We start from the raw sequence: 25,732 nt of genomic DNA, 5'->3' as shown, positions 1-25,732 counted from the left end.
AGTCTAAGGACAGCTAGGGCAACGAAAATGCCTAGAAGGAAGGGGAAGGGGCCAGGCCGAGGCCTTCCACCTGGTCACCAAGGCCTCCTTGTACAGCCCCATACCTGGGGATGCCCAAGACCTTTGCCTAAGGGCCAGGAAAAGCAGCAAAGAGGAAGCCCCAAGCTTGGAGGGGACACAGAGACGCAGAGCCTGGGAACTGCCCAGAGGCGTTCCCTCATGGCTCCCCTTTCTGCTCCGTCCCCAGTGCCACCCCAAGAACAGTGACACACAGAGCCATATTGCACAGTGTTTCTTTAATTGAAGGACAGCAACCAATCTCAGAAGCAGCTCCTCCTCAAACTGGGTGTGATTGCTCGAAACCCCACACCAAGGGTGGGAAGCAAGGTGGGGCGAAGGAGACCTAGCCGTGCTGGGGGAAGGGGGACAATGAAAAGTGTGCTTGGGATGCCAGTGGGATGCTGGGCCCTCCCGGGGGCCTGACTTCTAGGGTCTGACTGAACCCAGTGCATCCCCTCTTGACTAGGACATGTGTGGGGTACAGCACCTCCACCTGCCTCCTCTAGGACCATCTAGGCTTGGGGGAAAGATCTGGGCAGGGCAGGCGGGTGTAGGGGGCAGCTGTACCCCACCAGCAGGCTTGCCTAGGTAGGGGCTGGGCAGAGGCCTATTGTGACAGACACCAGATCCAGCCCAAGGACGTAAGAGAGGAGAGGGGGAACAAGAGAGACAGAGAGGGAGAGGGCTGGTCTAGGAGCCAGTAGAGCAAGGAGGCTAGCATGGATGGGCCATAGACTTACATAAAGGTGGGGGACCATTTGAGGCCAAGGGTAGCAGACCAGGCCAATGAGGGTTGGAAGCTGCAAATTCATGTGAAGGAGGAATGCGTACCTGGCAGGTGCAGTGGGCTCAAAGGGGTTTACTGTCTCCATCCCTGCTGGTCCCCGTCCTGTCCCCAGACCCAGGGACTGGTTTTCCTGGACTGGAGCTTCAGACAATTTTGTTTCAGGGTGAAATGGAAGAAAATTTGGTGGGGGCACCTCTGAATGGCTATGATGGGTGGGGGGAGAGGAAGTTCTGAAGCCAAGGGCACATGCAATAGGGTTTGGGCCTTCTGTCCCACCTGCATGCTTGGGAGCCAGGGGGAAGGTGTCAGGGGCAGTGAGTGGGGGTTGGGGATCAGGTGGGGCTGGGTTGGGTGCAGCTGGGCACTGGTTTTGCTCCCTTGCTCTGCTTCCCCATTCAGGACATTTGCTGTACTCCCCAGAGACCTGGCCCAGGCCACCACAAGGCTGCTGCTGCTGTCTCTACTTTTTGTAGTTGCCAAACTGGATGGCCAGGCGGTCGGTGACACAGCGGAAGGTGGCTGGTTGCACCTCCCAGTAGGGGACAGGGTTGTTGAAGAGGCTGATGCCGTTGTAGTAGGCTCGCTTGACCCCGAAGCCCACGGGGCAGAAGTCGTTGACGCCCACCTTGGTGATGTTGTTGGTGTGCAGGTAGACCACCTGGGACAGAGGGGCATGGCCTAGCTTCAGTGCCAGTGGCCCAGGCTCCCCAACCACTTTTCCCCAGTCTGGCTTGGTGGCCACCCGGGGAATCACTTTGTTGCATTGCATACACCAGGAGGAACAAACCAAGGCTGGAGTATGGTGGTCAGGCAGGTGTGTGACCAGGGGCTGGGATGACGGGCTCAGGTGGGTGTGTGGTGGGTGGGAGGTGAAGGGCACATGGGGGACAGGTGATGAGGTGGGGGTGTCCGTGCAGGAAAGATGACATCTTGGGCTCACAGAGGGCCCCTGGCCTTCCCTCTGGGTTCCCCGAATGCCCTCCCCACCCTTCCACTCAACCTCTCAACTCCAGAGACCCAGGGGGCATGAGAGGAGAAAGAAACTTCAGGGTGATTTCCTTTTCCTCCCAGTCCTCAGGGACACTTGCCCTCTATCAGCCTCCCCCAACTCCCTGAAGTCCCTGTCTAGGGAAAGGGCAGAGCAGACAGGAGGGAGGGTGGGTAAGAAGTCCAAGGATGGGGGAGGCGCTCATCTGCAACAGCGCCCTCTAGAGGCGGAGAGGAAACAGGCCGCTAGAGGGCGCGCTCAGCCCAGCACTGCCTGCGCCGCTGTAGCAGCTGGGCTGCCCCGCACGCCGGGCTCCGTCTGACTCAGCTCTGGCTGGGCAGCCCGTGGGAATGGCGAGCCTTCCGGAAGGTGTGAATGGGGCTGAGGAAGAGACTGAGGGGCCAGAGCTGGGCTGGGCAAGACCAAGTTCACCCGTGTGACTGGAAACCGAGCCAGGGAAGGGGCCCTTGAGAGAACTCCAGGCAAGGCCCTGCGCCCCATCAGCCCACTTCTTGCCTTGAGCTGTCCCTGTCTTGGCACATATTTGCATGTCCCATGCCCTCGCTGTTTCCCGATCTCCTAGGCCCTGCCCTCTTGGGAGACCTTCAGCTCCAGTATCTACCAGGTCACCTCCCGCTTATCCCTCCCAACCTCTCTCCACCCCTGCCCCACCCTCCTTGCTGTCCTGCTCTCCTCCTCCTCTTCCTCAGCACAGACCATTGGCCCTGAGGGAGGGGTCCTCGTGAGCGCTTTTATGCAGATGAGGAGGAGGAGGCGGAGAGAGCAGGAGAAAGTGGCCAGACCATGCAGCTGCCACTTGCACAATGAGTTCCTGTTCCACTCTCTACTTGGGGCCGGCACCAGGAGGGGCATAAGGCCAAGGAATTGCCCTGGGGACATGGGCTGCTCCCTCCCCTAGTCTTAGAGAATTTGATAAGGGAAGGTTGCCCCCCCCCCCCAGCCCCCCAGCTCTCACCTGGAGTAGCTTGAGATCTGGAAGGCCAGCGGGCACCTTGGGCAGCTTGTTATTGTCCAAGTGTAGCTCCCTCAGGGTGGGCAGAAAACTGAGGCTTCCATTCTCAATCATGCGGATCTGGTTGTGGCCCAGGCCCAGCCTTCAAAGGGATGAATGAGATGTACTGAGTGGCCAGAAGAGAAGAAGACTGAGGGGTGGGTCACCCACCTCAGCCCCCAGCCCACCTGTACAATTTGGAATAGCGGAGCAGATCCTCTAGCTCGATAGCCTGGATTTTGTTGTGGTCCAGATGGAGTTCGTTCAGCGTCTCAGGGAGGTCTGCGGGAAGGGGGGTGCTTTGAGATGAATGCAGGAGTGTGTGGGCTGGTGCTGTGTATGGGGGCTGGGGAGGCCTGCTAAAGCTCTCTCTAAGGAGACCAGGTGGCTTTAGAAAGCTCTAGACCTCCAGCTCTGCCCAATGTGGGAAGAAAGGGCTGATTTCCTACCTTTGGGGATGCCAGTGAGCTTGGCCTCAGAGATTCGCAGGTAGTTGAGCTTCAGGCCATCGAAGGCTCCAGGTTCAAAGCCACTGTTTTCCAGGGGATTCCCGCCCATCTCTAGGAGAGAGGCCCCTTCAGCCCCAGAGCCAGAGCAGAGCTGTTGCCCGTATACCCTGGGACCTGTTGGCTTCCTGGCTTGGGCTGGCCTGATGGACCCTGCTAATTGCCTGCTCACCCATCTCCCCCTGAAAGCAGCCACTAATTTGAACTCCTAGCTGTTCAAGACCACTGGCCCCCAAGGGCACTGGTCCTTGCAGGAGGAAAGGGAGAGCCCATGGCAGGACCCAGCTGGCTGTCTGGTGGCATTGGCCCTTTCCCTACCCCTTCTCTACAGTCCTCTGGTTTCTCTTCACCTTGCTTTTGTCGCTCTGGGGCATGCCCCTAGACAAGGCTTCAGAATGTTCTGTGAGACCCATTCTGGCTGGAAGAGGTCCCGCTCCCTGACCCTTCCTGCCAGCCACTAGGGTGGGGACTGTCCCTGGCCAGAGCCACACTCACCAATGCAGTTCATGTTGCGCAGCCCGCTGAATACCCCCTTGGGCACCTTGCGGATGTGGTTGTCATGGATGCGGAGCTCCACCAGGGAGCTAGGCAGGTTGGGAGGGATTTCCACCAGGTGGTTCTTGGAGATGTACAGCTTCTGCAGCTTCCGCAGGGGGCTGAAGGCCTTCTCATGTATCTTAGAGATCTTATTGTTCACCAGGACCAGAGCCTGAGGCGGGGTGGAAGTTGCAGGTAAAGGCTCCAGCTCCCCCACCCACCCTGCCCTCTCCTCTCTCTCTCCACTGCCACCTGAGCTGGAGATTATTGGGACTTCACAGGTGTCTGAGTCCCAGCTGCACCTCAAGGAGATCCATCTGCTCGTGGGCAGAGTGCAGAGCTGGGAGCCAGCACTCAGGCCTGGCGATGCGACTACTGCCTAGCGCAGCCCAGTGCTTCTCTGAGCCTCAGTTTCCCCACTTGCATCCTGGCTACAATGAAATATGTTCTTGGGAAGACCAATAAAATGAAAAGAGTTTCCGGCTGAAAAGGAAATTAAGCTGAGTGATCCTGTCCTGTATTCATGGTTGCTGACCCACACACATGTGACCCTGACCTTGGACACACCCTCCATGCCCACCTCCAGACTTCTTTCAGGACTCCACAGATGCCCAGTCCCTCTTGGACTCCACAAGTACGTGCACACACCCATCTGGACCCAACCCCCCAGCTGCTGACCGCCCACCTACTCCTGGCCCCTCCAAAGGGCTAGGTGGGCTTACGTAGAGGTGCTGGAGGCCTTGGAAGTCATCCTTGCGGAGCTCGGTGATGTGATTGTTCTGCAGGTCTAGCAGAGTGGTGTCAGGCGAGATCTCCTTGGGTACAACCTTCAGACCTGGGGGCCAGCACTGATGTCACCAATGTGAGACCGGGCCACACCCCAGAGAGGCTCAGAGCAGGGGGACACTCACACACACTGACAGACACCCAGGGACTCTGCCACAGACAGGCAGAAGCTCCAGAACCGGCAGGCAGAAGCTCTTCTCACTCCCCGTTCACTTGCAACCATACAACTGGACACCCTCCCACAAGGAAATCAGGATCCCCAAGCCTGCTCAGGGTACGCCATCTATGCTCCCAACCTTCCCTGACCATACCACAGGACAGACTTGTGTCCCCTTGATAAGGGCACTCAGGCTGTGCCTCTATATACCCCTCCGACCACGGCCCCCAGACTGACCCAGATCTGAGCACTGAACAACCCGCAGGTGGCAGTGGCAGCCGAAAGGACACATGGCGCTGAAGGTGGGCGTGAGGGAATCCAGGTCCGGGACGCCTGAGGTTGTGTCGGCACCTGAAGCCTCTTCATCGTTCAGCATGGGCAGTCCATCATCCAGGGTGAAGTCCCAGAAGCCCTTCTGCTCAAAGGGCAGGGCCTGGCTCAGGGCCAACAGGGATGTGAGGAGCCAGAGGGGCCACATGCTGGGCATGCCTAGGAGGCCAGGGTGAGGAGGGGTCTGTCAGGAGGGCCTAGCCAGTAGTCACACCCATCCTCTCTGCCCTTTCCCTGCCATCCTCCCAACACCAGGGATCAGGGTTCTGCGTGTGTTGGCACCGTGTCCCCATGTCCCCCATCCATTACTGGGGCCAAGCAGCAGAGAGAGGGGGTGTGGGCAGCCAGGAAGCTCCCAGGCAAGACCATCAGTGGGAAATGCAGTGTCTTCCCAGCTAGGGAGTCTGCAGCACTCCGCCACACACACACCACTGAGTCAGCTAGTAGCTGCCTGGGGGGGGGGGTCAGTGAGATGAGTGGAGGAGGCTGACGGAGAGAGAAACCCAATCATTTGCCCCCCACACGCTTTGAAGATACCACTGTGGCCCTGGGCCAATCCCACAAGCTCCAGGCAATGTGGGCACAGTAAGGGTTGAGTTAAGGGATTATGAGGCACTTCCTTTCCTGCCTGAGCCCCCACCTTGCAGCACACCCACACTTTTTTACGAAAGTCAAGAGGCCAAGGCACCAGGCTGGGCACTCTGGGCCAGGACCTGGGGTAGCTCTGGAGGCAAGGTGGAGGAAGAGAGGAGTGTTCTCCGAGGCATGAGCAAAATCACAGGGAGGGCGGCAGCTTTCCATCCACTTCCCCACTGCTCCAACGGGCCTCGGCTTCCTCCCCTAGCCCACAAGCCCTTCCCTGGCTGGGCCCACAGAACCCTGGGGCTCTCACTCTTCCTTCTGCCCAGGGCCCAGCCCGCTGGAGAGCTCCCCCAGGGGGAGCAGACTGCCACCAGGGTGGTGAGCAGGGTCAGGCTTGTCTGGAGGGCCCCCAGGCTGGGCAGCGAAGTAGGGGTGGGGGAAGTGTCCCTGCCTGAGCCTGCCCCTGGCACCCACATCTGCCTGCCTCCTTCCTCATGCACAGCCTCCCAGCCTCCCAGCCAGGAGCTCCTCTGCCCAAAGGATCTATACAGGAAAGAGCCAAAGCCCATGCCTCTCCCACCATCAGCCCCCCCCCCCCCCCGCAAGGATTTCCAGGGAAAGTGCCAGCCTCATTTTCCCCATCTGTTAAACAAGAATGAGAGTGCCCTCCCTCCCATTTGCCTCACAGGTTCGGGGCCGGGGTCTGGAGGTTGCCTTGGGTGCATCTGTGGGCAAGGAGCCCAGCTGACTGCCAGGGTCTCCTGCAGACCCGAATTGGCCACACCCCAGGTTGGTTCTCACTTGGCCGGGGGAGGGGTTGTTTTGGGGAATCAGTGGAGTTGGGTGAGCCCCCTGAGCCTGACTGTTAGCTGCAGAAGTGGAAGGGAGACCCTGGGAGTGGAGGGCTCTGTCCACTCTAGGCCAGCACCTTCAGAGCCGCTTGTCTATGCCTGCTGCTTTCCTGGGCAGGGCCAGTCGATGTGGGGCTGGGCTGGTTACCAGGCAGGGCCTGGGGCCACCTGCAGGCCTGGGCACACAGCTCTGACCCTCAGATTCTCATCCATCCTTGTCTTGCTGTCCCCTCCCATACTCCTCCTGCCCCCTCCCACCTGAGGTCACATGCCCTGCCCTGGTTCCCACCATCCCCCAGGACACAGCTGCTGGAGGGGATGGCAGGAGGAGCCCAGGGCATGGTTCAGTTGACTAAGCTGCAGAGGCAGCTTCAGAGTACCCCAGACAGCCCTCCTGAGTGCATGAACCGCCGAGACAGGCTCAGAGAAGCTGCCTGCCTACTACCCTAGGTCACACAATGAAATGGGGGTTCCCTACGCTGGGGCAATATCCAGCCTCCCTGGCTTCTGCCAGGTTCTGCCAGGCCCAGGTTGGCCATGCAGGACTCAGGGGACCCCCAGAAGGCCTTGGCACAGGGTAGGGAGGAGGCTGGGGGCTTGCCTACCTGGTCAGCCGGACCCTCCTTCCTGAGTTTGCAACTCTCAAGACAGAGCAGCGTGGGCTTAGGCCTCTTGTGCCTGTTGCCACTGCTCGGGACCCTTGCCCAGGTGCCACTGGATGCCCAAGACTGGGAGGAGGAGGAGCAGTGGGAAAGAAGGGGAAGGAGAGGATGGAGGCAGGAGAGGGAGCTGGACGGGGGAGGGAGGAGACTGCCCTCCCCCCTTTGTCTGGCACCCCTGCCAAAGCTGCTACCTCATAGGGAGGATGAGTCACGGCTGGAATTCCCAGCAAGAGCCTTGGAATTCTCTGGGATCCACAGTCTACCTGGATAGGTGGGGGTGGGGTGGGGAGGTCTGGCCAGGCCCAAGAGAGACTGTGAGGAGAGGTGGGTGCAGACAGGACCCATACAGCCTGCTAGAGCTGGAGAGGACTGGAGACCTCTGCAGGGAACATCTGCCTTGGTGTCTAACCCCTCCACCAGGGCAGAGGATTGACAGGTGCTGGGAAGGCCAACCAATTGGTCTCATGGGACTTGCCCTGGGGCGATGGGGGCCCTAGAGTAGTTGAGCCAGCTCAGAGCAACAGTGCCTGATATCACAGCATCTTCCAGCCAGCCTGGCTCCAGCGCAGACACTCTGAGGGGAAGAGAGGCTGAGGGCTTGGAGGCCCTATACCAGGGCCCCGTGATAGAGGTAGAGGACAAGGTTTGGCTGGTTCTTCTTGGTTCCTGGCTGGACCCAGGCAGTGGGCAGGCTGGTGGGGTGGAGGCTGGGCGCGCTTCCCGGCACAGCCCTCATTTCCCCTCGAGGAACTGGCATAAGACTCAGCCAGAACTATGCAGAGGGGAGGGGCCTGCTGGACACTGAGCCTGCAAGGGGCAGCAAGAGACCCCCACAGGGCCAGAAGGAGCCAGGAAAGGACCTCAGGGGATGTGAGGGAGGAAGGATTCCCTGCATTTAGCACACTTACTACCTCCATTTTATGGAAAAGAAAACTGAGGCTTAGAAAGAGGTACAGATTTTCCCCAAGTCACTCAGCCTGAGACTTGGAGTCCAGCTCAGGTAACGTCAGGCCCTGAGCTTTCAGAAGTCAGCCGCACCTCTCAGCACAGTGTGAGGGTGATGGGGGTCTCTGGGTGGCTGGCTCGCTCAGTGTGGGCAGTGCAGAGGGCCTGGAGGCAGGATTTGAGGCTGGTGATGATTGGGGTGGGGGACTGTAGGGTGGTAGACAGGCTGCCCCACTTAAGCATGGTCCTGCCTTCTGCCCACTACCTCACACTGAGCCCCTCCTTTCAGGAACACAAACATGTAGGAGGCAGGAAGGCCAAAGTCCAGGAAGTGGGAGCCTACCATGGACAGATACTGAGAGACCCACAGCGAGTCCCCCCAACACCACCTCCCCATACTACCTGAGCCTTTGGGCCTCAGTTGCCCTTCATCAGCCTCCCCAGGTAGGTCCCCAAGGACTTCAAGGAGGGCCTCAAACCCTATCAAAGTGTGCTCTGAGCTCGCTGGACCCACCTCCTCAGAGCAAAGGAAAGAAGTGGTAATGGCCATGAAGCCTCAGGCCTGGCGCCCACAGGTGTGAACTAGGGAAGAGGCTAGGCTTCCTGGAGCCCGCGCCTCCAACCCAATAGGGCCCTTCTTGTCTGGCCTTCTGAAAGTCAGAGCAGTCCTCTGAGCAGGACTGCTCCAGGTCAAAGCCAAACAAGACACATTGGCAGCCTCTGAGAACATGGAGGGGCTGTGCCAGGCATTCAGGCCAGGCCAAGGGCGGCGGGAGCAGGACTTGAGGTCTGGCATGCCCTGGGAGCTCACCGGCAGATGTGTGACCCACAACTGCCAAGTTGTAGATGCTGGATGCTGTCCCTTGGCCTCAGGCCCAGGTGTCTGGCCCCAATGAGCCACCCGACCTGAATTCTGACACGCGTGCCACCTTCCACTCAGCCTTGCCAGGTCCCTGGGACTGTGTGGGTGGGGTGGGGTGAGAGACAGACAGGCGATTCAGGGCTCCTTTCCTCCCCCCTTCAACCCCGTTCACCAAACCCTCTGGATCCAGCTTCAACCAGAAGGCGAGAGGCAGGGTTGCTGCCCAAGATGACCCTCAGCTGCTCCCTACTGCCTTCCCAGGCTACAGCCCCCTGCCCCCCCCCCCCCCCCAGCAGCTCTATGATAGAATTAGCTGCACTTGGGTGTCAACCAGAGAGAGGGAACATGTGCCACCCATGGGTCTGTTGAAGCCCACGTTTGTGTGCCTGTGGGGGTGACTGCACGAAGGGTTGGTGGCTGGAGTGGGGAGGGGTTGGTACCTGAGACCCACCCTGTCTGTGTCTGCATCCTGGCCACCCTGAACCCACCACCTTTGTCTCTGCCTGCCCTCCATGTTACAAGGGGAGCAGATGCCCAAGTGTGGCTTGCCAGGGCAGCTCCTTTCTGCTATGGCCCTGGTGATGCTGGAACGACTGGGCAGAGCTGGGTCTTCAGGGACAGACTCTACCTGGACACGCGTGCCGGAGGTTTTAGGAAGCCAGTCCATTGGTTGCAAAGAGTTGGCAGTGGGAAGGTGGTGAGGCACATGGTGCTGGCCGGACCAGACTCCCCTCCCCACAACACCAAGGAGAGCCATCCACGCCTGCCCCACTCTGCTAGGAAAGCTCTGGAAAGTAAGGGGGTCAACCTGCTGGCCTCCTGCCATGCGAGGAGTCAGGTAGCAGACACAGGGCCTGAGTTTCCTGGTCTTTCCACACCTGAGCTGTGTGCCCTTCCTCTTCCTCCCACTCACTGAAAAATCCTGAGTTCCTCTCTACCTTCTAGAATCTTTGAGGAAGAGGGAGGATACTATCACCTGCCAGGGTGGGGCAGGAAACTCAAATGATTTCCCAACGACCATAAGAAGGAAGCACCATTTTTTACTTCTTGATGAAGGGTAGAGCTGGGACTCAGCTGTCTGTCTGTCTGCCTGTCTACAGTCCACGTGTCTGGCCCCACCCTCTGCCAACAATTGCAGACTTTGCTACAGGCCCCAAAGCCACAAGATCCTACGCTCTCTGGGCTTTGTAGGGCTGGACCAGCCCCTGGGGTCCCTGGAGGAGACTACTTGGCAGCTCCGTCACCCTGGCAGGGAAGTGAGGCTGTTGGAAAGCACAGGCTTGCTCTGTGGGTCCTGCACCCCCTTGCTTACATCATGAATCCTTTGGAAACATAGCACCTCTCTCTGGCTGCGACCATCAATAGCTCCCCACTGCCTAAGGGGCCTATCCCCTTCATTGATGGGTCAGGTGGCACTGTTTTGGCCCAAGTATATCCAGAAGGCCAGCTCTGCTTCAGTCTGCAAGGAAGTCACCTGGAAAAGCCATCATCCTGGCAGGCCAGGGAAGTTCCCCTGAGCATTTTAGGTCCCAGCAGGCACCAGACCCCCCAGGCAGATACTCTCAGCTTGGCTACCAGAGCCTGGGGCCCTGCCTGCCTCTTTTCCTTGATGCAAGGGAGCTTGGCCTGGCTTCCAGGGCAGAAGAGCAGCCAGACACCCTGGAGGGAGGCCCTATAGCCCCTTCCCTTCCTGGGCCCAGGGTTTCCTGCAGCCCCTTCCCTGTACAGAGTCTCAGCTCTCTTCCAGGGGCTCTGGCTGGGGTGGGACCCAGCCCTTGGCAGCCAGCCCAGAAGCTCCAGGACCTGTTCACCTTCAGCCCCTCCCAGGGTTCCCATGCTTCAGGCCTCTTTGTAGCTGGGCAGCCTCTAAGGCCCACGGGACCATAATGAAGGCTGAGCTGGGACTCAAACTTCGGAGAGGATCAAAATCACACTCTTCTGCCTCTGGGACTTCTCCTGTTTCCAGGGACAGGTCTGCCAAAGCCAGCCTTTCTCTGCCCTCTGCCCCTCTCCTTCAAGCCTGATTTCTATTCTCCCAATCCCCAATCCTGCGGCCACACAGGCCTAGGACTGCTGTGTCCCCGTTGGCCATTCTACCTCCCAGAGGCAGCTGGTGGGAGAGAAGCAGGGGTGAGTTCAGAGTCACACGGAGTCTGGGACCTCTCCCAGCCCACAGCCCCCTAAACCTGAGAAATGTGTTACCACAAGGAGGGGGCAAATGGGAGTAATCTGAGTCCTGGCACCTTTGCTGGGCTCAGGACCCTTAGTGATGCTGGTATTGCTCTGCAGGCTGCGGTGGGAGCTGAAGAGCATCTGAAAGAGCTGAGGCTGGTGGGCTCTGGGCAAGAAGGCATCCTCCACAGGCACTTTAGGAGTTACCCCTACCCAGAATGGGGGAGGGGGAGAAGGCTAATCGGGGTAGGGCATGGGTGGCTTTCAGGACCCTAGAGTCCCAGTAGGGGTGAAGGATGCCCTGGGACCCTCGGACTGTGTGCTTCAAGTTGGGGAAGGGCCTTTGCCCCAAGACCGCCTGTTTGGAAGGTGGGGAGCTGATCTGAATGAAAGGTGGAAGAAAGACCTAGCCATGGGGCTGGCCAGTTACCCTCAGTGGCCTTCAGGCATGGGGCAGGACTGAGCAGACATTGTCCCCATCCTCCCAGCACAGCTCCCTCTGCTTGCCCCCCACTGGCTCCCTCTAAGGTGGGATTTACAGAGAGGGTTCTGTGGGTGGTCCAGTGTGTGAGCAGAAGAGGACAGGAGGGAGAGGAGGGGGCAGAACTGGCAGGACCAGGGTCTGCCGGCCTTCAGAAGGAGCAGGGTCTTACCCCCACCCCACAGCTCACAGCAGGGTACTCTGGAGAGCCACTGTCACCTCCTAGCCTCTCAATTTGAGGCCAGTCTTGGGCTAGTGTGCTGCTCCCACCATCAGGGTAGACAAGCATGGGGTGGAGCAGCTCGGGGCGGGGACCAAGCTCTCCTACTCTGGGGTACCTGATCAGGAGGAGCAGGATGAACTCTTGGCGGGCCTGGGAAGACCTCTTTAACAACCAGTATGAACAAGGATGGTGAAGGGACCTGGATGTGCTACCTGCAGGACCAGTGGCCCAGCGGCCAGTGGCCCAGTGGGTGGCTCTTCAGAGGCCAAGGTGTCAGTGGGAGGAAATGGAAGTCCCCTCGGAAGGCCCTGTTTGCAGACCCTTGAGTTCGGGCTCATTACAAGTCCCTCCTCTGGAGATTTGATGCTGGAGCTAGAAGGGACACGGTGTGGTCTTGAGTGACCACAGAATCTTGCTGAAGAAAGGAAACTCCTGTCTGACAAAGACCCCCTTTACCCTTATCCTTCCCTGTTCATGCCCTTCCAATGGGGTCAGGGCCACTGGTGGGACCGGGGAGAAATTTGGGCTGATGCTTGGAAGCTACCCTATATGGAGGTCAGAGGGTTGACACCCCAACTTTCTGGGCCCCTAAAATGGGTTGACACAGAACTGCCACTAGACCCATTGGCAAAAGGGTTGGGCCTCAGACTCCCCATCTACTAAAAGGGACCCTGGTCTCTGCTCCAGGGCAGGCAGAACACAAAAGCAGTGGGATTTTGCCCACTGGAACCTGGGTCCTTGGGGCTTGAAGGTGGGCCAGGGCAGCTGGCTTGCTATCAGAGCTCTCCCTGCTTCCTGGCCCCTGTGGTTTGGAGGCAGCTCTGTGCTTTCCTTTCAATGCATCCACACAGTCTTGCCCTCACAGGCTCCCTCATGCTGGCCCATGGTAGCCAGACATGGACAAGTGTCACAGAAAGGTGCCTCTGCCTTAGCACCAGATCTTCCAGCGTGCAGATGGCACAGGCAGTAGCACGTTGCCAGGAGTGCTTACCTGCATGTATGCAGTCTTGTGCATGCATTCTCACTCTGCATGAACTCACACTCCTGGATACAGATCCTCGGGAACCTTCCTTTCTGGCACTGAGGGAGGCTGGAATGTCTCCAGCTTGTCTCAGTCCCAATCAGGCCCTAAGGGCTGTGAGCTGGCAGGCCAGGGTGGGGGTGGGGGTGGGGGTGGGGGTGGGGTGAGGGCCCAGAGGCAGGAGCCTCCTGAGGACAGATGGGACTGGCCACATCCTCAACCTGAGCGGTCCTTCCAAAGACTGTTCAAGAACAATCTCGCTGGCCTGAGTGAGGTCTGCCCAACCTGATACCACCCACTGCCCTGCCCTGGAGGACCCTGGGCTTTGTGCTCCACTCCGCAGCCCTCACTAACCAGTGCCCAGGCCCCAAACCAGCCCATGGTGCAGTGAGGGAGGGTCTTCCCATTTGCCCACCTTCCAGGGCACTCAGGGGCACACCCAGAGAGCTCTGTTCTACCTTCCTCTTCTCCTGGGGCCCTTGACAGACCCCTTTACATGCCAGCCATCTTGGGAGCTTGTAGGACAGGGACTAGTGGCCTTGCTGCTTCCAACTACAGTCGTCTCACAGTACTATTGATCACAGGCTCTTGTCATCAACGCTCAAGTGAATTTGATGATCCCTAGGTGATTTGGGGTCAATATAGCCAGAGTTTGTCAGTCATAAGCCCGGGTCCTGACCTCAGCTCTGCACTTGAATAGCTGTGCATCTGTGAGCAGCTTCCTGCCTCTCTCTGAGCCTCAGTTCCCCCCTCTGTACAATGGATGGGAGGGAGGCAGCAGGAGTCACTCCTCCCCTCTCAAAGGGCCGTAGGGGCAACCTTCCAGCTACACTTTGCTTCAGACCTGGACTCTCTCTCCATTTGAAAGTCGCCTCATGCACCAGTGGCTGAACTGCCTTTGGGGGACAGGGCATCTAGCCAGAGAGCTCTTGAAGTTCACCCATCCCTAAATGCACCCCTCCCGGGATGGTGGTGTCCCAGCTTGGAAGTGAGCCTGTGGCCTAACATTTACCCAGTGTCTCCATAAGCCCTATGGGGCCCCAAGCCAGGCCTACCCAGGGTAACATGGCATAGTTGCTTGAGTTTCTCTCTGCCCCACCCCAATTCTGAGTCTCAATCCACAGGGTTCTGGGGAGATGGCATTGAGCCACCCAGGCAGCCCCACCCAGAGCCTGGAGGCCAAGGTTCCATGGACTCACACCTCGCCCAGAAGGAGATAGAGGCAGGGCATTAGCCTGTGGGTAAGCGAGGGATATCTGGGCAGGGTGCCTGGGGCATGCCTGGAGAACCAAGTCTCTGAGCCCCTGCCAAAGACTGGGCACCTGGGCCAGGTGAAAAACCCTGAGCAAGTAGGCTTGCCTGCCAGAGCAGGAGAGCAGAAAACAGAGAGAGGCCAGTGGGAGTACAGGGTGCACCCAGGGCCTTGCAGTGAAGGGAGAGGGCCATTGGTGGACCTTGGGTGCCAGTCACCCAGCCATGCCTTGGTGATGCTCTGGGGCAGCAGCCAAGGACAACAACCTGAAGGGGAAAGGCAGACAAAGCAGACATGGAGCTGAGCTGAGCTGAGCTGAGTGAGATCAGAGGGGAGAGGGAAAGTGGGTGGAGAAGGTGCCTGGAAGAGCAAGGGGAGCAGAGACAGAACTGGGACAAGGACCAAGGGTACCACAGGGTGGCGACTAAGGGGCACAGACCAAGAGCCTGCAGCAGTGCCCTGGGAATTCACAGGCATCCTGGGGGCAGGAGAGGGTGGTAAGGGGGCAGCAGGGACAGGGATAGTGACACAGAAGGGAGGCATGGGTGCAGCAAGGTCAGAGTCTGGGAATTCTTGAGAATGGTGAGGGGGTAACAGAACCAGGGATGAGACATCCAGGGCAGCTGAAGGCAATGTAGGGTGCGGGGACAGTGAGTGGCTGGAGTGGGTCCCTACCTGAGGAGGGGAAGCGCTGGGTGCAGTCTGGCTAGTTGGCAGGCTTGGGTGTCCTGCAGTCCGTGTGTCTGTCTGTTGGGCTGTCCAGAGCAGTTGCTCACTCCTGGGCAGTTCGTGGAGAGAGGGAGACAGAGGCGGTGGGAGGGAGGCTAAAGGCTGGGCGGGCGGGCCAATCCGGGAGGGGGCGGGGAGGGAGGAAAAGAGGGAGGGGGCTGGTGGGGACGCGAGGGAATGAGAGAGGGAGGGAGGAAGGGAAGGAGGGGGGCAGGCTTCCAGGTCCCCCTGGCAGCTTCAAAGGGAGCAATTTTCTTGTAGACGGCTGGGCTAGCTGTACCCACTCCCGGTTCCTGCTCACACAACCCTCTTCCAGCACCCCCTCTCCCTGCCCCCAGGAACATAGTGAAGGGACACAAATTTTCACACAAGGACCCTTGGCATCTCTGGGCAGCCCCAGCCTCAGAGTCAAACTTTCCCCTGCCTGGATGGGAACACTGAGGCCCAGAAAGGGGTGGGAACTGGCTTTCTGGCACTGGGCTGGGCAGAGGAAGGCGAGAGGGCAGAAATGAAAGAGAGATGAGGGGGAAGCAGACTCTGGTTGCTAGTCCAGCAAGTGGCCCTGGAATTCTGTCTTGAGCCGGCCCAGACCCTGTGGCAGCCTAGGCCTGAACAAGGAAGTGCTTCTCTGGAATCAGGGAGGCAGCTGTTGTGGATTTCTGGAAGGGCTTGCTCTAGGCTCCTGGGAACTCTGGACACCCCACCCACACTCCCACACACTACAACCTTTTTCCCCCTAAAAAAGAGGAACTGGTCCTATCTGTGTGATCTCAAGATGGGACTCATCTGGGTGTGGCAGGGGGCCAGCACAGATTTGGGGGATCCTCCCTAGCTTGCTTGACCTGGAGCTCAGAGAAGCTGAGTGGGAAAGCTGATTCAGAGAGAAGGAACCTAGCGAGTCATCTTTTTGCTCAATCTGTGCAGGTCCCTGGAGGATGTGATAACCGCTCTGTGGGTGGGCACTTCCTTAGGACTCGAGCTCTGTGCTGGCCATTTATTAACTGGGCCAGCCAGCCAAGCATCCCAGGAAGAGGCTATCATCAGCCCTTACAGCCATGCAATCCCTGGAAGCTTGGCCACTTTCTGAGGATCCATGCGAGCCCAGCTCCACCTGGGTATAGAGCCCAAGGCCTCCCTGTCCAGTGGGGTTCCATTCCTCTCCTGGTTCATGCACCCAGCATGCAGTAGGGCCAGGCCGGAGTCAGCCTCTGTCATGGGCTGACCCTGCCTTGAAGGAGACTCTCCCAGGAGCAGCTTCCAAGAGACACAGATGAGGGTTTAGAGGGAGTAAGAAGCCGAAGTGGGGAGAGATTCCGAGATCTACACAGGAGACTAGGAGGCTGAGAGGGAAGACACTAAGGCAGGTGACACAAGACAGGACAGAATTCCACTGAGACCAAAAGAGAAAAGTGTATGGAGAGAGGAAAAGCTCAGCAGGTGGAGGCTGAGGGGAGGTAAAGGAGAGGTGGCTCCAATGGGTGGAGAGCAGGGATGAGGTTTGAGAGCACTGCCCATCTGGCCGGCTGTCATTCAGTTATTCAGTGCCCAGCCCCAGGGCCGGCATGCAGGTGAGGTCTAGAAGGTTCTGCCTGGGGGAGTGGCTGGGTCCAGGTCTCCTTTTTTGCACCAGCATCAGTCCAGAGCTCCCGGAAGCGACTTGAAACACAAGGCAGTCTGACCAAGCTGTGGTGTCTGCCTGCCAGAAGCTTCCAGGCTGGGTCATGGAGAAGGGAGATGTGGGAAAAGCAGGCTCTGGGTTGGGAGCTCTGGTCCCTTCTTAGTTTTTTGGACAATGCAGTTGCAAAAAGTTCAGACCAGGAGACTGGAGAGAACACATTCCTTTCTAGACAAGGTGTCAGTTTGCCTGCTTGTTTGCTCATGAGTTTTACTGTTTATTGGAGACATATTCCAACATCTCTGGCAGTGGAAAGACCAATATCGTGAGGCCCAGTAGCCTCACCAAGTGTCAGCATCCCCTGTCATGGCCCTTCGGAGGAGAAAGAGGGTCCAAAACACGTAGAAAACATTGTGCTCTATGAAAGTAGCCCATGAGATTGTATGATTCCCTGTGAAATGTTCAGAATGGGCACATAAGTAGGGACAGAAAGTAGATAAGTGATCTCTTAGGGCCAGGGGAATGGGAGATGGAGGGGTGACAGCCAAAGGCTGAGTTTTCTTTTTGAGGTGCTAAAAATGTTCTAAAATGGACTGTGGCGATGTTGTACACTCTGAGACTATACTAAATGAAAACAATTGAATCATATGTTTTAAATAGGTGAACTGTATAGTATGTGAATTATATCTCAATAAAGCTGTTTAAGAAATGAAAGAAACCCATGTAAGTCACGTCCATTGCCCAAGGAGCCCCACCTAGCCTTGTGTCCCCAGCCAGCCCTCTGCTGCACCCTGCACCCCCCGGAGGCTGAGCCTCCAAGGCTGCACACAGCACCAGAGGCTCAGGAAGGCTTCTGGAGCAGGTGACTTGGATCAGAGGCGTAGGGAAGAGGGACGTGTGGTGGTAGAAGGAAGAGCACACAGCATGGTGCAGAGGGTGTGGGGAGCGGTGGGCCAGCCTCGGTCTCATCACAGCACTCACCCTTGGCTGGCAGCCTGATGTGTTCCTGGAGGGAGCTTGGGGTGGCAATGAGGTGGCACTCTGCAAGGGGCCATATGCACCATGGAGATCTTCCCCATAGTTGGGGCATGCATCCAGGGCAATATTTCTGTAAATACGGTTTCTGTGCCTGGAAGGCTTTTGTGTCTGTGGTTTGCAGTCTGCAATAAGCTGTGACTGCATGCCCGGCTCAAGGCCCACTGAGTCACTCGGCCTGGCCCTCTAATTTGGGGGCCACTCCCAGACCAGCCAGGCAGCACCTAAGTCTTGGGCTCCCCTCCCCCTCTCCCTCTTCCTCCCCAGACCTCAGCTTTCTCTGCAGCAAAGGAACAACCTGGACCGTAGCTGATGCACACTGGGAACAGCAAGTCCTTGCTGGCTAGTGGGAGGCCAGAGGGCAGGGCTGGGAGGAAGCAGGAGGAGGAGGAAGGGGAGAGCAGGCATGGGGGGCAAGGCAGGAAGGAAGAGAAGGCATTTCCTGAGGCCCCAGGCTCCAGAGGAGGCCGGTGCACAGCTGTCTGAGCTTCACAGGAATGAGTGGCAGACAGTGCTGGCCGCGTGGTGGTGGGGCATGAGAAAGGGTGGAGGTTGGAGGGAGGCAGAACCCAGCCCCCATCAGTATGAGCCTGAGGGTGACCAGGGCCCTCTCCCAGCATGCCCTGCACCTCTGGGACACCACTGAACAGGCCTTTAAAGCCCCACCCCGGACATTTACCCCAAAGGGCTGCAGAGGCCTGGGCGATCCTGCTGGAACTGGTTTGCCCCTCAGTCCAGAACCTGCACCCTCCCACTGCAGGCCCCTTCACAGAAGGCCCTTCTGCCAGAAGGAGCCAAGAACTTGACCTGAGAAGCAGCCTAGTGGCTGGCTCAGGCTCCCAGGAAAGCCCCCAGGCCATACTGCTGGCTGCCTGCTCTGAGCAGCCAGCCCTCACATAGCCCTTTTTGGTTCACTGCTGCCCCAAACCACTTCCCAGTGCCCAGCCTGGGCCCCAGAGTGCAGGGCAGGTGCTTGAAGGTAGCAGCGGGTGGGGGGGTGGTGGAGGGGGGCAAGGGTAGGGAGATAAGAGTAGGGGAGGCAGGACTGGTGAGCAGTGGAGGGTGGGGGGCACCTCAAGCAAGGCAATTTAAGCCCATTGCCACCCCATAGGACTGTGTGTGGAGAAGGGCTTGGAGTCAGCTGCAGCCTGTCCCCAGACAGCTGGCTTACAGCTGTTTGTGCCCTGGCTTCAAAGCTAGATGGGAAGGCCCAGGAGAGAAGTGGGGCACCCAGAGAGCAAGCTTCAATCTGCTGGTCCTCTTTAGGCACAAAAACCTGCCTTTGGTTCTAGTTTCTGGAGGGCAGAGCCTGGTAGTCTGGTAGGTGACCCAGTGGGGCTCAAAGGGGGCCTCTACAGAGGTGGCAGCAGTGAGAGTTCCCTCTGAACTCCAGCCCACCCAACTGCTGACTCCATTAGCCTCTGGGGTCTGGAAAGAGCAGCCAGCCCAGAGCTCCAGAGGCCCTCCGCCAGCCTCCTTCTGGGACCTTCCTGGCCTCCTGGCCCTGCTAGGTCCAGCTCCCTGCTTACTCCTGCCTCCGCAGATCACTCCCCCTGTCTGTTCTTTCTGGTTCCCCAGTGCTTTCTCGGGTCTCTCCATTGCCTCTCCACCCCATCCTTGGGCACTGAGTCAACCTTGACTTCCACTGAGAGTGCATGTGCTGCTGGACCAGAAGCAAGATGGTGACCGAGTGTGGTGAGTGATCAGAAGGAAATAGTGCAGGTTTAGGTGCTGGCATGGTATGGGGGCACAGGGAGGGCTTCTAGGAGGAGGTGGCTCTCCTGCCTTCCAGCCCCTCCCCAGAGTGTTCACATAGGACTCTGGCAAAGCCAGCCTAGCACAAGGAGTCTTGCCCAAGGGAGCCCCCTTATACTCCAGCCTCCAGGATTAATCCCCAAGCAGGAACACATTATACACACCTCAAGGTCACTTCTTGAGCAAGTGACCTTGCCCTGAACTCAGCTGAGATCTCTGAGAGAGCCCTCAAGGCTCCCAGGCGCTGCAGCCCCTGAACCCAAGCCTGTGTCCTCAAGTTCATGGCCTTATGTGTGCTTCACTCACAGCTGGCAGGCTTCATCCACCCCCAATCTCTGCACTCTCAGGGGCTGAGCAGGGGAGGGGGAGGGCCAGGCCCATAGTCACCAGGGGGCGGCCCCACGCACCTCGTGGGTCACTTGAGGGCAGAGTTGGGGCATCCTGGAACCCAGAGGCAGAACACATAACTTGTACTCAGGGGGATCCTCTGGGTCAGGGGGCTGGGACCATTCCCCAAAAGGCTCAGGCTAACACGCCCCGGGGGGAGCCGAGCAGTCAAGGAGTGGCGGAGCCTCCACTATCTGGAAGTTTCCCAGTGCCGATGGCCGAGGTGTGGCTGGTGAAAGCTGGCACTCTCTTCGCCAGAGCTTTTTTTGACCTTCCTCTGAGGACATAATCACACAGTGGCTCTCCGCCCAGGGCTGCCAGGGCTGTAATTTCAAGGTCCGAAGGGGGCTCTGGGCATGCTGGCCTACGACTAGCTATCTTTAGAGAGGCTTGGTCTGGGGTGTGGCCAGAGGAGAAATGGTGTACAGGGGCTATGCCACGGGGAGGCATCCTCCTGTGGGCTGCCTTAGAAACCTGCTAGACACAGAGATGTTATGAGGCACCCCAGGGCCCCCATGGTCTTCCCCTGGGGAAGGCCAGCCCCCAGGAGCTGTGCTCAGATCTGTGAGCTGCCTTCAGGGCCAGGAGGCTCTGGTGGGGGCGGTGGGTGAAGGTGTGCACAGGGGAGGGGGCCATGTAGCTGGTGTCTCCTGGCCTAGCCCTGGGTGGCCGACATGGTAGGGGAAGCATGGCACAGGGTATACTACCTTAGATACATCCTTTGCCTTTCTCTGCTTCCTATGCTCCTTCCTGGGCCTGTCTGTGGATTTGGGAGCTGGAATCAAGCTTGCCATGATGTGGGGTGTGAGGCAGCAGGAAGGCATGGGACCAGATGTGCTGGAGGCTAGGCAGGGGGAACCTGCGAAGAACAGGTGGTTGGCCTTCAAATAGGAGCAGAAAGGAGTAGGCAAGGTGGAGCATTTGGAGGTTGATGGGCAGGGTTCTGGGTCTGTGGCTGGGGGTGGGGGGTCAGACTTGCAAGTTTCCATTGAGATCCCTGAGAGGAGACATCAGCCCAGCCCCAAGGAATGTACCACTTCTCCCTGTTCTCATTCTCTGCCACTTACATTTGTTAGCTTATGTGTTCCCCTCCTAGTCCCCACTGTCCCACTGTCCTTACCCTCTGTCCCACCCCGACCTCCTACTCCTGTCTCAATCTAGGGACCAATGAGTGCTTCCCTTCTTGCCACCTGACCCATGTCACTCCTGCTCTGTAGTCACCACCATCACAATTATCAGTGTCCTCCCAGATTCCTACTGATGGAGCCAGCCCTGAAGGAACTGCCCTGAAGGAACACAGTTCCCAGCACTGTGCAGCATGAATGAGCAGAGGATATGGAGTTGGCGCATGGGTGAAGAGGAGGTAGGCACAAGGTGACAGGCAGGCTCTGTCCTGCCACCAGATATCCACTACATTACAGTTACTCTCCTAGCTGGGGCTCTGTCTGGGATGTCCCTGGCTGGACTGCTGACCATTGCCTCTCTCTGGGGGCACACCGTGCTGCCACTGCCACTTCCCTGCTAGGACCGAAGCCCCCTGCCCCCAGCTGCTAGCACCACTAGTCATGAGCTCCTGGCCCCCTTGGGGAATTGTCTGGGCTGGAGAGAGAGCCCTCACCCCAGTCATATCCTCTTTGCTGGGCAGCCCCACCTAATGATGACAGGGGGATATGAAGACCTGGTCCTCTTGCCCCAACTCAGGACCAGTTCAGAGTCAGAGCACCCGTGGGGCATCATCGGTTGTAAGCCAGCTTCTCTCTGGGCCCACTCCTGCTCCTGTCCTCTCCTCCCCTGGGTGGTGGCCCCAAGAGCCTTCCTGCATGCTAATCCTTACCTCGCCAGTTGGCTTCCCAGGACCCGATGGCAGGCACCCACTATGGGCTCTGCTGTCTGTGCTGCCTTGGGCCCAGCTCCCCTCAGGGTGGTCACCCAAGGATTGGCCTCTGGGCTTGGGTTCAGCCCACCTGACAGCAGTCCCAAGGGCCTAGCAGCTTCCTGTCTGAGAAGTGGAATTAACCCAGCCACCATCTGTGGGCTGCCTGCTCCTCCATCCCCTGCCTTCTGCTCACTACCCCCACCTGGCAGCGGTGTTACCTACCCTTCTCATTCAGGCCCTCTGGCCTCATCTGCTCAGGGGAGGTAGGAGCAGTGGGGAAGTGAGGGATTCACCCAGCCCCAAATTCCTATGCCTCCAGGGCCTGACCTCTGTGACTGCAAGGAACTAGGCAGCTGGGGATTGACCCGAGCAGGATGGATGGGGAGGAGGGGTCGTGAGAGCTGGGAAAGCAGCAGCCTTCCCCTTTGGGGCCAGCGCCTCAGGGCTGCTGCCCTCTGACACAGCCCAAACAGGAAGTGCCATATCTGTGGGCCTGGGCCGGTTGAAGGAATGCAGGGATGAGTCCAAGGCAAACACTCCGCCAGCTTCCCAGGCCTCTCCCGCCCCTGCCAGAGTCTAAACCTTCCTCTGTTGAGAACTAGGGGAGGGGGGTGAAATGGGGTGGGGGGTGGGTGGCTATAGAATGGGACCGAGGTAAGGCTCATACTCCCAGGCCCAGACTCCAGCCAGAGGTGGTATCCTTCCTCCTTCACTCCACCCACGTCCAGCAGCACTGAAGGCTGGGCCCGGTCCTGTTCCTGCTGCATCCTTGATGCCTATCACTTGGCTGCCTCCCCCCACACCACCAGGAGCAACCCCCACCCTGTCCTTCTCAGCACTAGGCATGGTGGCATCATGACATGTTAAGGCTGACCCAGTGACCCCACACCAGTCCTGGTGGCTCCCCTCACACAGGCAGGGCAACTGCTCCAGTGATGTCATGGGGCTTCACAGACCCTGTGTCCCCACCCAGCACAGCTGTCCAGTCCTGTTGTCAGGGCTCCGCAGGGCTGAGCCACCACAGCTGCCTCGTGTCTGTGTCTGCCTCCCCCACCAGGCAGACAGTCAGCAACTTTGGCCAGGGCCAGTCGCTGCTGGATCCCCAGGGCCAGGCCTGGCTTCCCAGGGACCAAGCTCTCTTTTCTCAAGAGTTGTTGAGCAGATGCCACTCCCCACCCTCCCCTGGCACCAGACTGCACGAGGCACATCGGGATCCTACATCCTTGGATGCCTGAGCCTGCCCCTGAGGGTTGTGGGGAGGGGGTGCCAGGGACCCATAAGCTAGCTTGGCAATGGGTGTACACCTGGGATGGGGGGGGAACCAGGATGAGGGTCCCGGGACCTTGAATAGGGGAAGAGGGAGAGGCAAGGCATCCCTGGCCTGGGTATAAGTGTGGATGTGGGTGGCTCCAGGACAAAGGCCTGCTCTGTCAGGTAAATCCACCTCTGCATGCACATCTGGAGCAGGGACACTTCCTTGATGACAGGTACTGATGCTGCTCTGAGCAGCCGAGGTGAGCCTGGCCCTCAGATGGCTTGGGGACCTCAGGACCCTGGCCAGGGCAGGTGGGGGTAAGGAGGCTCTTGGAGAAGCTTCTGGAACCAGGCATTCTTAATCCCCTGCTGATGAAGCAATGTCCAGGACGCTGGCCCTGGGGACTCCATGCACAGTGGAGATCCAGCATGCTTATGTGGCTTTGATCAGGAGGGAGGGAGCTGGGGAGGCTGGTGGAAGCCATGGGCTTGAATAAGAAGCATTTATTATGTTCAAGTCCAAACCAGCACTGCACCCCAAGGGGCTGTTTATTAAATGAAGGGACCTCAGCAGTCAATGGGAAGTGGGCACATCTGAAGAATCAGGGTGTTCTAGATCTTTCTCCAAGTGTTGCAAAAATCAAGTGGAGCTAGGCTTCAGCCCCCTCAGCAACCCCAAAGGAGCAGGGGTCGGGGAAGTCCAGCAGGGTGGGGCTAGGAGCTCTCCCTGTCCCCCTGCTGGGGCTGGAGGACCATGCCGTGATGGGCCTGGACGCAGGAAAAGGCAGCGGGTGGGATGCTGCACCAGTCTCGATGAGGTTGTCTCTAGGTGCGTGGAGATGAGGCTGGAGGCCTGGGCCACTCGTGTGTCACAGATGGAATTCAGGGGCACGTGTCTGTGGAGTGGGGGTGGCAGGGCTGAGCAGAGGAGAGAAGACCCCAGAAAGGGGAGGCAGGCATCACACAAGGGTAGAGGAAAGGACCCCACAGTGAGGGGCCATTGAGACTATCACAGAGACCAGACCCAGGGAAGAGGGGCAGACAGGAGCCTTAGCCCTTGTTGCTCTGGGCTGGAGCTCTCCTGCCTTCCCCTTGCCCACCCCCTGCCCAGATTCCATTGTACGCTGCCCTCCACCTTGGCATTCCAGGCCCTAGAGCCACTGGGAACGGCCTCCCATCACACCAACTGAGATGGGTGGATGGGGGCGGTGAAGGATCCTCCCAAAGTCCCAACCTCAGCTTCTGAGGCTGCAGGTGAGGAGCCCACAGGTCAGCTCTCCTTGGCTCATCTGGCAGGCAGGGCCTTGTGGTTTCAGTCCTGGCTGGAGTGGGGAGGGGGGAGACAGCAGGACAGGTGCAGGTGGGCAGCCCTACCTGATCTTGTGGCTCAACCACAGCACCTGCAGCCCCTTGAGGCCCAGGAGGCCTCGTGGGATGGCCTGCAGCTGGTTGTGATCCAGCAGCAGCTCTGCCAGAGAGGCACGCAGGCCCTGGAAGGACAGGTGGTGGATGCCGTCGGCACGCAGGCTACTGTGGGACAGGTGCAGGAACTCCAGGCCTGGCTTCCTGTGTGTGAACACATAGCCAGGAATGCGCTCAATTCAGTTGTGGTGCAGCATCAGGCACAGAGGTCCCTTGGCAGGAAGGAAGGTACGTGCACCAGTTGGTTGTGGGACAGGTAGAGGGTCTCCAGCTTCCTGTGGGGCACACAGGTTTGAGGTGAGCTGATGGTACCCAGCCGCAAGCACAGGAACAGCTGGAACTCAAATCACGGTCTCTGGTCCACACCCCAGAGGAGAGTGGGGCTTTGCCCCGAGACAGAAGACATAATCAGAGCTACACCTGACAAAGAAAATACAAGTGGAGGAGTCTGCAATCTGGGGAAAGATTGAAAGAGCTGGGGGCAGTTGAGTCGTCACCTACTGTCCCCACTTAGGCCTGTCCCTGCTTTGCTCTTCCTTGGCCTTGCAGCCTTCTCCTGCTCTCCCTACACTCTTGTCTTCTTCCTGCCTCATGTAGGCTAAGCAGAAGAGAGACAGGGCGGGAAAGAAAATAAGTCTGTCAGAGGGTTAAGGCAAGGGGACTCTGAGGGACCAGGGAGGCAGAAGTGAAGCTCAGGTCTCAGCCCAGGTCGCTCCATGGTGGGTGAAGAAAGGGCTGGTCAGGGAGGAGCAGGAGCAGAGGGTGGCGATGCTTCTAGAATGGGTCAGAGCAGGGAAAGTGGCATCTTTCTCAGTGGCACCCCCCAGCCCCTGTTGGTGGGGTCAGCCCTTTGGCCTTGGGGTGCATGCTGTCCTCAGCCCACAGAGCTGGGGGCTCAGGTGTCTCCTGAGCCTGCAGAGCCAGCAACCCCCTCCCCTTCTACCATCCAGAGAAACACTGGGCGGTGCCAGCCTGGGCTTGACTGGCCGCCAGCCCCCGGCTCAGGCCCCATGGCGGGAGTGAAACAGCGGCTGGGCGGCTCCTCCCTAGGCTGCTGTCTGCTTTCCTTTGCCCCTTTGGCAAGAAAAGGAGAGGAAAAAGGAATAATTAAACCCAAACATTCTGGTAACTTTTTCCTGGAACACGAGGATGCAGGGCAGGAGGCTCTGATCCCTGCAATAGTAGGTCGGACTAACTGTTAATCCCTGTCTGTCTATCCCACCCCCACCCTGCTCCCTCTGTGGTCATTTCAGAGCCCAAGGACTATACCTCATTAGCCCTCCCGCTGACCCTGCGACCAGTGCCTTTAAGGACTGATCTCCTCCTGGACCCCTCATGCCAGCACCCCCACCCAGCTGTCCAAACCAGATCAGAGGGACTCATCCTGGAGCCTTCCTATAGTGGGATGAATAGTGGCCCCGAAAGATATGTCTACCTAGAACCTG

The 25,732-nt window shown here is 58.6% G+C and overlaps 1 protein-coding gene across 1 annotated transcript; it reads right to left on the bottom strand.

The window, feature by feature from the left end:
• Nucleotides 1-277: 277 nt before the first annotated feature.
• BGN (biglycan) lies at nt 278-15,017 on the bottom strand. The gene is made up of 8 exons (XM_081125006.1): nt 14,890-15,017; nt 5,071-5,322; nt 4,613-4,725; nt 3,849-4,062; nt 3,297-3,407; nt 3,036-3,129; nt 2,812-2,950; nt 278-1,505 (listed from the first exon to the last, which is right to left on the bottom strand). Exons 2-8 carry the CDS (start codon nt 5,318-5,320, stop codon nt 1,308-1,310), a joined length of 1,119 nt encoding a protein of 372 aa, XP_080981132.1. The 5' UTR covers nt 5,321-5,322; nt 14,890-15,017; the 3' UTR covers nt 278-1,307.
• Nucleotides 15,018-25,732: the final 10,715 nt, after the last annotated feature.

The sequence above is a fragment of the Miniopterus schreibersii genome (genome assembly GCF_964146895.1).
Source record: "Miniopterus schreibersii genome assembly, chromosome: X".
Classification (NCBI taxonomy): Eukaryota; Metazoa; Chordata; class Mammalia; order Chiroptera; family Miniopteridae; genus Miniopterus; species Miniopterus schreibersii.
Note: the sequence above shows the minus strand (reverse complement) of the source record. Positions and strands in the feature narration are given on the sequence as shown.